The sequence below is a fragment of the Phoenix dactylifera genome, chromosome 8 (genome assembly GCF_051530095.1).
Source record: "Phoenix dactylifera cultivar Ajwa chromosome 8, Ajwa_hap1_PhDact_Kaust_v1.1, whole genome shotgun sequence".
Lineage (NCBI taxonomy): Eukaryota > Viridiplantae > Streptophyta > Magnoliopsida > Arecales > Arecaceae > Phoenix > Phoenix dactylifera.
This window is the reverse complement of record NC_143197.1, coordinates 16,999,965-17,014,126: the sequence shown is the minus strand read 5'-3', so window position 1 is coordinate 17,014,126 and position 14,162 is coordinate 16,999,965. Positions and strand designations below refer to the sequence as shown.

The window sequence follows — 14,162 nt, the reverse complement described above, 5'->3', positions numbered from 1 at the left end:
ACTTAAGTTTTTGCTAACATGATATTTTGGTCAAGTATTTGGAGGTGCTGCCATTATTCCAATTCCACTCAATACTTAGATGCTAATCATTTCCAATTGTTATTATCTATGCTTTTCTCCAAATGTTATGTCAAGTCTTGCAAGATTAGCAAATTCCTGATGCTTTACTACTTGTCACAAGCTATGATAAAGATGCATGTTATGCATCTGTGAAACCCTGATGTAGGGAACAGGGGAAATGGTTTTATGATTTCAGGTTTAAGGTTAAGGGACAACAGCATTATAGGGAGAAAGAAAGGTTGGCTGATTTTTGGTATTTAGGATGAAAAGATCAACAAGAATAATGCTTAAATAAATGTCATATAAGAGTGGATTTCAAGTTACTGAAGCTTAAATTAACTTGCGAACCCAAAAACTTTTCTTCTGCTTGCTTGCTGTGTACTATCCTTTTAAATCCCCACTTGACAAGGGATATGATCATGGCTTTGACTGCTGGTGCTTTCCGGAGTGGTAGAATTCCAGGGAAGGTTTAGATCAATTCTATGGACTGAAGGATAAATGATGCCAGAAAAATAGAGGGGAAAGACAACAATGAACACTCCAACACCAACCACGAATTTGGGAATAGTGGTAAACCCAAAATCCCCAAGAATAAGAACAATGGATAGATAAAAACCCACCATCCAAAGGAATCCACCCTAGGGTTATAGAGTTTGATGGAAAAAGAAAACTCACCACCCAAAGGAATCCACCTTAGGGATACAGAGTTTGATGGAAAAAGAAAACTCACCACCTAAAGGAATCCACCTTAGGGATACAGAGTTCTAGTGATCACCACTCACAGACAATCTCCTTGAGATACAGAGTAATAACACGCTTACCACCCAAAGAAAAGCCTAGAGATATAGAACACTCAAAAGAAGAAAAACAAGCTAAAGGCTTAATTTCTTAATTCACTTAAACTCGAACTAAATTCTCAAAAAACATAACATAGGGCATGCCTTTATATAGGCACGTTTGGAATACTTTTCAAGAAATTACAATTAATAATCCTAAATGTGAGGAGAAAGAAAAAACACTATAAGAAAAAAGACCATAACCAAAAATATGAGAAAAAGCATCCTAAACTTTGGGAAAAAGAAAAAACACCATAAATAGGCGTTCCAAAATTTGCCTTTGCTTAGGCAAAAACTAAAAATAAATTGCTATAGAAAAAATTTCTTTTTGGCTCCCCCAGTTGAAAAGGACTCTCCTTAAGCACCCGTCTCAAAATTGCCGTAGACAAACCTCCTTTTTGGCTCCTCCATTTGAAAAGGACTCTCCTTAAGCACCCATGTCAATAAAAGTTTAAAGACTGTTACTGTTTGAATGGAATAAAGTGGACTTTTGGATTTAGAGAAGAAGCAAGACAATAGTCCATATGAGAGCCAGTTTGGTTCGATGACAATTTTTTTTGCAAAAGCAGGTCAATTTTTCCCCTCAAACTCTGTTTTTGACTTTACTAGACCTTTGCAACCCTGCCTTTGGGACTGCTGTAAGAACATGTTATATGTGCATCAACATGTGCCATGTCTTATTAATTACCAATAAGTCTGCATCGGCTATTATAGGATGTGCTAGATGCCTAGATGTGTTAATTTGTGGATGCAGGCATAATGATCAAGTGAGGTATGGAACGGAACATGTTTGCAAAAGCAAAGGTGACCTACTTTGTAAAAGCAAAATAAGGTGGGTTCTCTCTTTGCAAAATTCCCTCGTTAAGACCTAAAATCAATCAATTTTTCCATAGATTAATTATGTAGTATAACCTATGACATGATCATTAATGATATGGTACCATAACAACACAAGAGCATAAGATTAAGAGCCTTCAGGAATGAAAGGCTATAGCCTAGGGATTGGATCTCTATTCCATTATATAACAATTTCAGAAGCTCATACTATATGGTATGTATATGTGGCTGGTGATGGAACAATAGATGTTTCTAGCCCTTAATGCTACCATTTTATAATCAGAAGGGAATTTTGTACAAATGACCCACCTTTTGTTTTACATTTTTTCTGATTTGGATCATTATTTATTTATATATTTGCAGAAATGCCCAGTTTTGAAACTCTAAACACTTTTGCTCCTGGCCTCGTTTATACACCCCAGCCAGCGAATGCACTCTGCATGCAACAACTTACACTGGTACACAATATTAAGAATATCTGGTTTTGTATAGAGAAAAATGCATTCACTATAAAATTTTATGCATTCACTCTGCAAAATTTGTGCATTCAGCTCTGCTTGAACTTATGAATGGAGTGTATCTGCTTAGGCTTGGGGCAAAAACATCCAAAACCTTCTCAGGTCTGAGCCATTATTGTGAAAAAATAGATGTGATCTGAAACAAACAGAAAAACAATATTGGCTGATTGTGCAAAATCCCCTAATCAGAATAATGGTAGTTGTCAACATATTATTCATATAGAGAGATGCTAGGGCTGGTGGACTATTACCTTATGGGATATCATGCATAATTTTTACATATAACTTTTTTTTTTATATTTTTAATGAATGAATTTTGTCAATCCCCTTCATATTCATAATTTTTACATATAACTTGACTTTTTTTAGATGAATAATAATGAATTATCTCAATCCCCTTCATTATTTATGGTATAATACTCTTTAAATGCAACTTGATTATCACATTGTGTGAAAGATTTTTTCCCTCACTCAGAGAAGCATATGAGTAACTTGTTCTTTTGTAGTTTTAGGGGGATATTGGGGCTGAATTGGTTCCTACTTAGTACTCAGTCCTCACTACTACTTATGGGATGTCATGCATGATAATTTGTAGTTGCTTTTCTCAGAATAAGATGATCTTTTTAAGTTTCAGTTCTAGTCTGTCACTCTAGGTAGTCAGGACATTGGTGGATGTGCCTCTCAACTGGTAACAAATAAAAGTCGAAAGGATGTACCTTTGTGTTTTCGATGGGATTGTTGGATGCTGATTAGTAGTTTCTTGTTTGGAAATTACAAATGTACCAGAATATTACCTGTCAATTAATGATAAAATTTTTAATGTGATCTTGACTTAGGTAGGTCATTGAGAACTATTTATATGTATGCTCTGATGTTAGTAGCTGTGGGATAAAAGTTTGAACTCAAAGCTATTCTGTATTGAAGAAAAGAAAAGAAACTTTTGGAGGACAAGGATATGCTGCTTGAATGGACTATGATGGTCAGACATGAATAAGGACAAAGAATCTAAGTCACGTGTAGAAAGATTCATTTTACTTTATATATATATATATATATATATATATATATATATATATATATATATATATATATATATATATATGGGGACACAAAGGTCCTGTTTGGTGATTAGGTGAGCTAAGTTGCACTTTGCCTGCACTGACTTCCTGGAAACAAATAGCACAACTTGCTGGAACTCAGGTTTGTCCGTGCAAAACAAATGCCTGTGGGGAACTCAAATTTGCTAAATTCAAGTTTGGGCAGTTCGCCTTAGATACTTCAGAAATGTGCACTGAAACATATATGGTGATAGCGTTGGAGGTTTTCCCAGAATGATGATTTTTTTTCTTGCTACACTAAGTGATGATCGATCCCTCTTGGTTTTTAACCCTATATATTGGTCGAAAAGCCGATAACTAACGCCCATATATGTAAAAATCTTTAGATAGCAGCACATAATAATACATGTGCAATAGTATACCATTATCTGAAAAGTGTAAATTGAGCATGGTAGAGATGCAAGTACAAAGAGCATGGTGGAAAGAAGGGTGCTAGAGTACCTGCTCAAACCAGGAAGGCAGAAACAAATACACTAGGATAGATTAGGACCAGCACCTAGATTAGATGTAGCGTTGATGGTTTGGTGTAGATGGTTCAAGAAAACAAAGAAAGCTTGGATGAAATTGGTCAGTGGCAAAAAAAGGTGGTTTATTTCACATTCTCATTTGGTGGATTTGGCTTTCAATAAGAAGAAATGGTGAAATAGGATCCATATGTTGGCCTTGGATACATGGTATGAGGCCTTCAATTTAATGTTTATGTTTAGTTTGTCAAGAAATATTACACATAGAGAACATCCAAGTGAATAAAGCCACAAATCAGCCGTTCATATTTTATGATAAGCTTTTCTTTGTTCAAAGTTATCATGAACAGGGCACCATCTTACAGGGGTTTCATTTTAGGTAGCAAGCTGCTTTAAAATTTGTTCTCATGTTCTGGAGAATCAGATCTTGATCTGTGAAGCTGACCTGTAAAAATGGGAGGAGAACTGGTGATTAAGGTATGCAATATCGATGTAAAAATAAACAACTCTGGAATAAATTTTATGGACATGATATGTAGGATTCCTTTTTAGAAAATATCTTTATTCCTTAATATGAATGCAATCTTATTTTGTGATGACACATATGCCTTTTGATTAATGTCTTAGCTATATTTTACTCTCTCTCTCTATCTTTCTGTCTATCTGTCTATCTATCTATCTCTTTATGTACCATTTATCTGGGCTTTGTGATGCATAGCATCCTGACATATAATTTGGATGGACTGCATAATGGATCAGATGAGAGGCTTTTATTTACTCAGGACACTTATAATTTCTGTATAATCTTGACTTGTTTTATGTGGCACAGAATTATCGAAAAAGCAAGGATGCATTGCAGCTTCAACTACTTCTAACATATTTGCAAAATGGGATAACAGAACCATGGCAGCAAATCCCCTCTATGACTGCTATTTTCGCTGCAGAAGCATCTTTTACACTGTTGGATCCATCGCAGAATCATTTCTTTACAATTAGCAAACTCTTGATGCGCTCTCCTAAAGCGAACCTGATGGTATTTTTATTTTTATGCACTGATGTTATGTTCTCTTCGTATCTAAGATTTTGGCTAATGTTTCGTGTTAATGACATAGTTGATGCTACTACTATATGACTAACTTCAGACCACTTATGTGGTGTCTCTTTTTGCATGCAGAGTGTTCCGTTATTCCATACGTTGTTTGAAAGTAGTTCCATCCATTTCAAAATGGACCGTTTGTGGATTCTTCGACTAATATATGCAGGGCTGAATTTAAACTGTGATGCTAAAATATATATGAGAAACAAACTTCTAGAGCTGTTGCTGAGTTTTTATGCCTCTTCACTCTCAGATCCTGAGTCCAAAATTTTGATTCTTCAGGTAATGTGGAATTTTTTTAATTAAAAGTGATATTTGATGGTCATGCTAAAATATTATGATAGCTGTATTTAGTAGTACGTATTGAAACTTAGGAAGCTTTTGAAATTGGATGCATAAGAGGATGCACATGATATAGAGACAGGTAAGATAGGAAGCTTTTGCAATTAAGGCTTATCATGCTCTACAACAGAAGAAATCTAGAACTTGGAATTTAATCTTCTAATTCATTGGCAGAGTTGCTAATTGGCCTGTAATCAATTTTTTTTAAGGGTCAGCCTGCCTGAAACTATGGAAAGTCAGGCCTCCAGTTTGGCTCATTAGTAACCTTTTTCTCTAGGCAAACTTCTTGTTTACAACCTGACATCAGAACACTGCATGCTGTAAAGGCAACAAAAACTCATCATAGGGTCACCATGCATAACCTAGGCTCAACCCAAACAGAAATATATCCTTGTAACTTTGAACTGACCTGATTGCAAAATTGGCTTAATGTATTTTTAATCTACTCGATATAATGAGTAATATCAGATAAGGTAGAAGGCTAATTTGGTAGCATATTGAATAGCTCTGGAATGATTAGAAAGGTAGTCATGTGACACAAATGACATGACTCAGAGTCACCCTGATCAAGTGTGGCGAGGTTTCAAGTGCTGGCTAGTGCCAGCTGACATGTTATTCTGGGCCAGTACTGGCATCAAGCATGGGTCGGCACACTGCTTATTAATTTTTTCTTGGCATTTTTTATTGAAAAGGGTACCGAGTCCTTTTTGTAGTTTCTTATTTCAGTATGGTGTTGCCTCTTTGCCGGCATCACTGCTGGCATTGGCACTTAAATCTTTGTTACCTGCTAAAATCTTATTGGATGATCCATGCCTGAAAAGGCCTAGTGTTGATGTGCTCAATCTTATATTGACTTGATTAAGATAAATCAAGCCTAGATCCTACTTAGTTTGGCACAAGGTGAAACCGGAACCTAGCAGAACATAATTTAACACCAAAAAAGATGCGTTCATAATGCAAAACAAAATATTGTAAGAAACTCAAAAAATATTATGAAGCTTCCTACCAAAAAATAATTATAAAGCTAAAAAAAGAGAAAGAAACGCTGAAAAGCATTATATATTGTAATTATCATGAATAGATCATCAAAGATATCCATTCAGCCTGCACTCCTTGTTTTTAAAAGAAGCGAGACCTACCCTTAAATTTCTTAAGAAGAACTCTATAATATTGTCATATGGTGCACTATAAAAAGGACAAAAGAAGTAGAAGAAAAAAATGTATGCTTGCCAATGGTCTTCAAAGACCTTTGCTGCAGAACTATGGATGATGCTGATACTGATATTGTAAGGCGCAATTATAGAATAAGGAATTTTGTCATCACGGAAGAAAGAAAACAAGATTTTATGGAAAAATATGGATCGATGATCTTATGTTGCAAGAGCAAGAAAGAGAAGTGAAAATGACCCGACTTCTTTTTTCCCTCTTGAATGCATCTAAGAAAAGATAATGAAAAAAAAAGCAGTCTGTTTTCTGATTTTCCTGTTGCTAACTGAAGATTAGAAACAATTTTCTTGGCATTGTCTTCCTGTTTCGCATAAGCACGTTGCCTTACCTTCTGCTTTGAAAAGCTATTGGTAAATGGCTTCTGTCTATGAAAGTACTAATTGGGTGCAGTGGATTAGTGTTTGAAAGATGTGGGGCTTTGGTGAGACTAGGTGTTTAAGATACTGGTACTGGACCTCATAGTAGTATTGAACTCGAATAGTACAGTATTGGTATGGCATTGGTGTGGTTGAAACGGACACAAAAGGTGTGCGTCAACAAGAATAAAAAGGAATTGGTATGTGATGTTTGTTGATGTGTCCTGATTTTGTCTGTTGGCACCTGGTTCAACCAATATAGTCGCTAACAGGGATCACTAAATTGATCCAAATCGGGCGGTTCATCCCGTGTAAGTTACCAATCGACCTTCCACCACTTGCTCACCCCTCTTTGACCCAAACATCACGGTAAGCCTCCCCCCCCTCTCTCTCTCTGCTAGGGTTAGGGTTAGCATTTCATCGTCCCCTTTCCAACCACTACAAGATAGGACGAAGGCCTCCTCCCCTGTATCTGGCTCTCTCTAGCCTAAGTGAGTCCTCCCCCTCTTTCTCCCTCCCTTCTTGATGCTTCAAAACCCTCGCCTTCTCTCCAAAAAGAAAACCCCGTCACCCTTCTCTCCCCCTCTCGTCGCCTCCTCCAGCCTCTTTCTTTCACACAGAGCTAGGATCATGGTCGGCGGAACCGTCCCAAATCGGATGGTTCTGGCTGTCCCAGCAATGGAAATGGAACCCGTTGCCGGAGCCGGAGAAGGAAAGAGAGAGTTAGCGGGGGAGGGAGGGAGAGAGAGAAGGTGGGACGCTGGCGGAGTCTGGCGGAGGCCGACTCCGGCCGCAAGAAGCGAGGCCTTGACTCCGAAATAGGGTCCGGCCGTGGCCTTAAAAAAATTCGCAATATCTCTTGCCAACTTCACTTAAAAAGCACGAAATTTTTTAAGGCCGCGGTTGGCTCGCTTCCCACGGCCACCGCCGGCCTCCGACGACCTCCGTCGGTACTCCGATGGCGTCCGCCACCCTCCTCCGGCTCTCCATCCCCGGCTCGATCTCTCTTTTTCTTTTCCTCTCTCCCACGGCCCCTCTTTCGGTATGGGCCCGGCACGGCCCGCACTGAGTCGTCCCGCCGGAGAACTGGTACGGTGCCCAGCACCAGTTCCTCCGACCTTGGCTAGGATAATGGCTTCTTATTTTCTATTCCCAAATCGTTCTACCATCTTCCATCCTAGTTCCATTCGATCGTGTGATCACCGATTGAGGAGCACAGGCAACTCTAACCTTTTTCTGAGCAAGCTTGGGGATCGTCCCTACGCCTTTAGGTGTCTCTCTAGCCTCTCTATGGGTTCATGCCTCCAGATGAGCCCCCCTCCTCTCCCTCTCCCTCTCCCTCTCCCTCTCTTTCTTCCTCTCCCCGACCCTCTCCCTCCCTCTCTTTCTTCCTCTTTGGCCCTCTCCTTCTCCCTCCTCATGATTCTAGTACATTGTGGTTTGGTATGATGCGGATCGATGACATATCGTACCAATTGCTAGCTGGCTTGCTTGTCGGTATCAGCTTTTCCAACCTCGGTCGCTACATAGTTGTTTGGTCATGTTTTGTTGTCCCACACCTGATACCAATACTGGAAAGCTATTAGACGGTACAATATCGGATTTACTATCCTTTTTTGCTGGTGTTTTCAAACCATTGGTGAGACATGGCAAGACTTTGATTAAATGTTTAGCACTTATGGTTATAACCTTTTTATGTGATGCAATTTTATTGCAACCCACCTGTCTAGTGTATAGTTTAAGATTTCTGACCTGAATCTGATCCTTTCTAAAATTTGTTTGACTCAAATTGTCATGCCACTGACCAGAAATTTGAGATGGACATGGCAACCACTGCATTCTCATAGGGCATTTCTCCCATAAGCATGCAGGGTGACGTAGTAGGAGGGTGGGGTTTATGTGGTGGACTCAGACGAAAGGGCTGATCTTTGCTCTCTTTTTTTGTTTTTCTCAAGTGACGGTTAGGGTTTTGATTGATGGAAGGATGAAGGAAGAGATTGGGTTCTATAGATGGCGGCCAAGTTAAGGAAGTGGCGAATAATTGAACTAGGGCTAAAGTTAGGGCATGGTGATGATAAATGCAAGGAAGATGTAAGGAAGATAACTAGGTCTTGATTGAAAGAGTCTCACCTTCGATCAAGAACCCGGGGTTGGCATGAAGAAGGAGTCTTACCTTTCCAGCTTCTACCAATGAAGAACCTCGGCGTTTCACCAAGGGTTTACAAGGCGTCTTACCGAGGAAGAAGGAACCTTTGGAGTCTCACCAAAGGAGGAAGAAGAAGTCTCACGCCTCTCAAACTCAAGAGCAATTGAAAACCAAAATTAATTCTATGATTAATTTCATTCATCATACCTTCTCTTTTATAGAGAGAGATTGGCAAGAGATAAACATTAACAACAGAATTTTGGGGGACTCCTAACCAAATAAGGACTTTGACTAAAAATGGATCGACTAAAAATCAAACCTCCTAATGATCAACTTGACACCTCACCTATTGAGACCTATCCAAAATTGGATTGTACTACAGACGTACGGATGGATCCCTAGAATTGAGGAACCCCACCGCATGCAAGAGAACTAATCCAAGTGGAAAACCTCCTTGCTGTATGAGATCAATTCTAATTTTATTAGGATCCCATATAGCACGTGAACCACTCTTCAAAGACTCATTCAACAACTGATTAAATAAGTTTCTTACCTAATTGGACTCCTTTCTTGACGTGAGGATGAGGCCTAAAAAGAAGGCACTCAACCGCAAGCAAGAGACCTAGTCCAATAGAAACTCCTTCATGCCGCGTGGACTAAGTCCAAGTTTTATTTGGACTCATTCCAATGTGACATGCGGCGACTCCTACTAAATCAAAGATCTATTCAACGCCTTGACTCAATCTAAGTTAGGCGTTGAGAATCCTAACTCAATGTGAATTTATTCACTTATTATATGGACTCAATCTCACCACAACTTGGACTCAACTTCACTCACACGACTAAACCAAATACTCTACGCATGGACTCAAATATGACTTGACACCTAATGTTGGACTCATGACTCAATAATAGGCTCAACTCATTGTGATTTGGTGTTTCATGGCTGGGCTCTGTCTCCACGTGTGCCCTGCGATTCAACTGGGCTTAAGAAGGGCTCTTGCTCTTGAGTGGCTTGATTCGCCCAAAGGATGAAGACTCGATCTCCACGCGCGCCCCATGATTCAATTGGGCTCATGAAGGGCTCGTGCTCTTGCATCACAGGATTTTGATCATGATATTATAATAAAGCAGCAGAGTCAAGCAATTAAAATCCAGATTCCAATAATTAATGAATTCAACTATAAGAGATGTCTAGAATTTTTTGTTCACAAGAATCTTACATCATTATCCTTCAAACACTAATCCAAATAAAGTAGAATACCGATACTAATTCTAAGCTATGTCAATACGATCATAAGTCTGCATAGAAAATATCATGTTTATAAGTCGAGCATTCCTCAAATATTCATACTCATGTTTGTAAGTCCGCATTAGAAAATATTTATAAGTCTAGTATTCCTCAAATATTCATATTTATGTTCATAAGTTTGATTTGGAAAATGCTATGTTCAACTCAACAGTCTTAAACTATGATCACATTATCCCTGCGACAAGGACCTTATCCATAATACTGCACTTGACACTTGCATATTAGGTCCATAATATCGTACCTATCCCCTACGGAGTAGGTCCATAGTAATTAAGTCTCAGAAAAGTCAAAGTGCCAACTTTTAACCTCTTTGGCTTGGATCCATAATATAGTTAGGCTAAGAGTCCAAATCTGATATGTGTCAGAGCTCTTTTTACATAATAACATATATCGGATTCCTAACAAAATATGCATATTTCATATAAGATCAATGAAGAACATGTGTACAATTTTTTAATAAAAACTTTACCTCCAAACTATAAATTGCATAGAGATATATAGTTTATCTAGTGTCAAAAATTTATATGAATTAATTGAAGAATCTAAAAAAGGTGGTTCATTACTTACCTTGCCGGTGCACAGACAAATCATATATTCTGAAAATTTCTCCTCAAAAATCTTAATCTAAGGACTATAATGGAGTGCCCCTTGCTTGAATTTCTTCTTGTTCAAACAATTGCGCCGCTGCATAGAATAAAGTCTAGCAATTAGAAAAGGGTAGGAACAATTGTAGAGAAATAGGAGGAAGTGTTGAAGAAAGGGAATGTGGTTGGCCAGGTGATGGTATCTGGCTGCCTAATTCAGTTTATAGGTAGTCCAATCGCTCAAGTTGCGAAATGAGAGTCCAGTGAAGTCTAGTGGTGCTCGACGAAGGCCGGGGTGAGGGCTGACACGCTGCAGCCATCAGGATAGTTCAGAATCCCTCTTCTAGGGTTGACCAAAGTTGCAAGGGAGAGACCTCTTGGCGTCCGCCCAATATTATAGAGAGTGAGAGAGAAAGAGAGTAAAGAGAGAAAAAAAAGAGAGAGAAAGAGTGAGAGGAAGATTGAGGAGGACAGGGGTGGGCGGCCTTATGCCTAATCGAAGTGGAGAAAGGTTGATGTTGGCAGTGGCGAGCATCGGCCAGAGGTCTGGCCTTTGGCGGATGTTGCATCACTATTGGTGAGAACAACGATTAGTGGTGGAATGAAAAAAAAAGAAGAAAGATGAATTGAGATTTGGTTGAAGAAATAAGGGATTGGCTTCATCGCGACTCATCTCACTTGCCCGTGATCGAGGCTTTGTCGTGCGGTCATGAGGAGTCATTGAAAGTTGGCCGGAGTTCCAAGAGGGGCCATGATCTAGGAAAAATAGGGGAAGGGAATGGTGATAAATGAAAATTGGGGAGCCTTGGTGTGGTGAATTTGACAATCTCCCGAGGATATCCTAGTCTGTGGTGGCTATCCGTTGATGGAATAGGTTGGAGAAGATGGTGGCGCCCATACTTGGCTTCGACGAGGCCTCGAGGAGGCCAGTTTGGTGAGGAAGAGATGACACCAATGAGGGTTTCTGGGAGAGGAGAAAGGGAAAATAATAAAGGTAGTGATCGCCAGTTCGGTGAGTCATGGGTGTAGGGATCACTAAATAGAGGTGGAAGCTACGTTTTTCCTAGCCTCCAACAGCCTCTAGGGCCCCAACTACTAGGAGTCAGCAAGTGAAGAAACTCCCATTAGGAGCCTCTATTGCATGGGCACGTGCGAAGCACACGCCCTGCCTAGTGGTCGGTTTTGTCCGATCCAAGCTGGTCCAAACTAACCGGGCCTTATATCCAAAACAGGTTGGTCAGATTGGTTGCTAGGTTCTTTCAGAGAGTGCCACCTTGCTGCAAAATATTATGTGAATACTTTTTAGTTTTGTTGCATGTTTGAGAAACTAAAGCCAAGCCATATTGCTTGACGATCTAGGCTAATGATCTTGATTGTCGTGCCATGTATTTTAGTTGTGTTAAAAAGTTGGTGTGGTTTTGCTGAACTGAATGTTCAGACCCAATATTTGATCTATAACATTAATGAACAGAACATACATGCCCTAAGATATACAGGATGATGCTAGAAACTTGAGATGCTTCCTATTCCGGGTTGGCTTAAATAAGTTTCGACTCCTAAATATAACATGTAATGAGGACTTGGCCATGAGGACTCGGCCTGATGTGATGTAGGCCAAATCAGCTTTATCTTGGCATAGCTCAAAGATGACAAATGTAGTATTGATCCAATAAGATATTTTGATCGAACCTTTTAATACTACTTGACATAGGAAGTAAATTTCCTACACCATATGGCATAAAAAATCTGTAAAATGATCATGAGCCCCACATGTACACAAATAAAGAAAAAAGAAGGAAAAAGGACTCTTGATGTAGACTTAATCAAATCTAACCTAACCAAAACCTATTTAGAAGGCTTGGGGATAGACAATGGGTTGTTGTCTGGTAGATTCACAATGATTCATGACATAATCAGTTGACATAGAAGTAGAAAGAAGAAAATATATTTATTTAGAGAATTGAAGGAAAAAAGTTAGAAATATAAGGGTCAATTCAATATATACCCTACAGATATAGGTTTTGGCATATTTCCCCTTAGAAAATCACTATCTGCATATATACCACTCCAATCATCTTATTTTTGCATCAATGCTGCTCCCATTAAATATTTGGTTGACTTTGTTAATAAATAACTGTTTGAGTATTAGATGACTATATTCCCTTTTACAACAGTACCCCTGAAAATTTTTAACATTCATTGTGTATCATAAAGTGATGTTTTTGCATAGATTTTTCAAGGGTATTGATGCAAAATGGTAAATAGTCATTTCACACACAAAATAGTTGGGGACATTGTCATCCAAAAATCCAGCGAGAAGATTATCTATGCCAAAATATGATGAACTGAGGCCTGAGGGGTATATATGCAATTAGTGACTTTGGAGGGGTGAATATTCAATAATCCATATATTCAGGTATATGTGCAAAATGTCCAAAATATAATGTATATCCCTCCAATCACATTTCACACAGTGATCAGATACAACAAATTAGTTCATCAAACATCTATAAAATTGCATGAAAATCACGTACAAATCCAAATAAACATAGGGATCGTGACGAACATTAGACTTCTCATATATAGAACTTATGAAGATACGTAACCAGTTGAGAATCCTAACAATTCAATAAAAACTCTACATTTTATTTCTTAAGTTATATTTCAAGGTGTAGTGTGTGACCAAGGAAAAGTGAAAAATATTGTAGTGCCAGAGACCATACAAAATCAAATTGTTGCATTTGCACAAAAGAATTGGAAAGGAAACAAAAAAGAGCAAATTCTTTGGCTTGTAAATGAGAATCGGAGTCTAAGATAGCTACAACTATGCAGCCTTTAATTGATATCATGGGCTTCTTAGATTTGAGAGATGAGTCTACTTATCCCTAATTTTGTATGTCTATAATCACTCCATCTTTTATAACTATGTTCCTCGTGGTCAGTTCAGCTCTCTCTCTCTCTCTCTCATTTTAAGGGGGAGAAAGAAGAGTAAGTGCTCCAGCCAAAAACTAGTTTACATCATTAAAATGATGGAAGAAATTTTTAATCAGATAGGAATTAATTATCACAATCATCTTTGCTTGCTCCCATATGCACCAAACTTGCCCTACTCTAGTTTAAATAGACACTACAAGAAGTTTGTCGATGAAAGGTGAGGAAAAATTGCTTCATTAGAAAGAGTGACTGGTGCTTGCAAAGCAAATTTATATGAGAATTGGCACCATACAATGTGCACCATAATATGAAGACCAAGGGTTGCAAGATTA

The 14,162-nt window shown here is 38.6% G+C and overlaps 1 protein-coding gene across 6 annotated transcripts in view; it reads left to right on the top strand.

The window, feature by feature from the left end:
* The window catches only part of EMB2788 (ribosome 60S biogenesis amino-terminal protein), a 47,055-nt gene that overhangs the window by 14,617 nt on the left and 18,276 nt on the right, over window positions 1-14,162 (top strand). For 5 of the 6 annotated variants that reach the window (XR_015968030.2, XM_088702918.2, XM_008810966.6 and 2 more), the window contains 2 exons: window positions 4,663-4,866; window positions 5,008-5,211. Coding sequence is in view for 5 of the 6 variants with exons in the window: in XM_088702918.2 (XP_088559044.2) it covers window positions 4,663-4,866; window positions 5,008-5,211 (408 nt within the window). In the remaining variant the exon portion in view is untranslated. Of the gene's footprint in view, window positions 1-4,212; window positions 4,311-4,662; window positions 4,867-5,007; window positions 5,212-14,162 lie in introns of those variants that run through there. The other variant, XM_088702919.2, reaches the window with a different exon arrangement.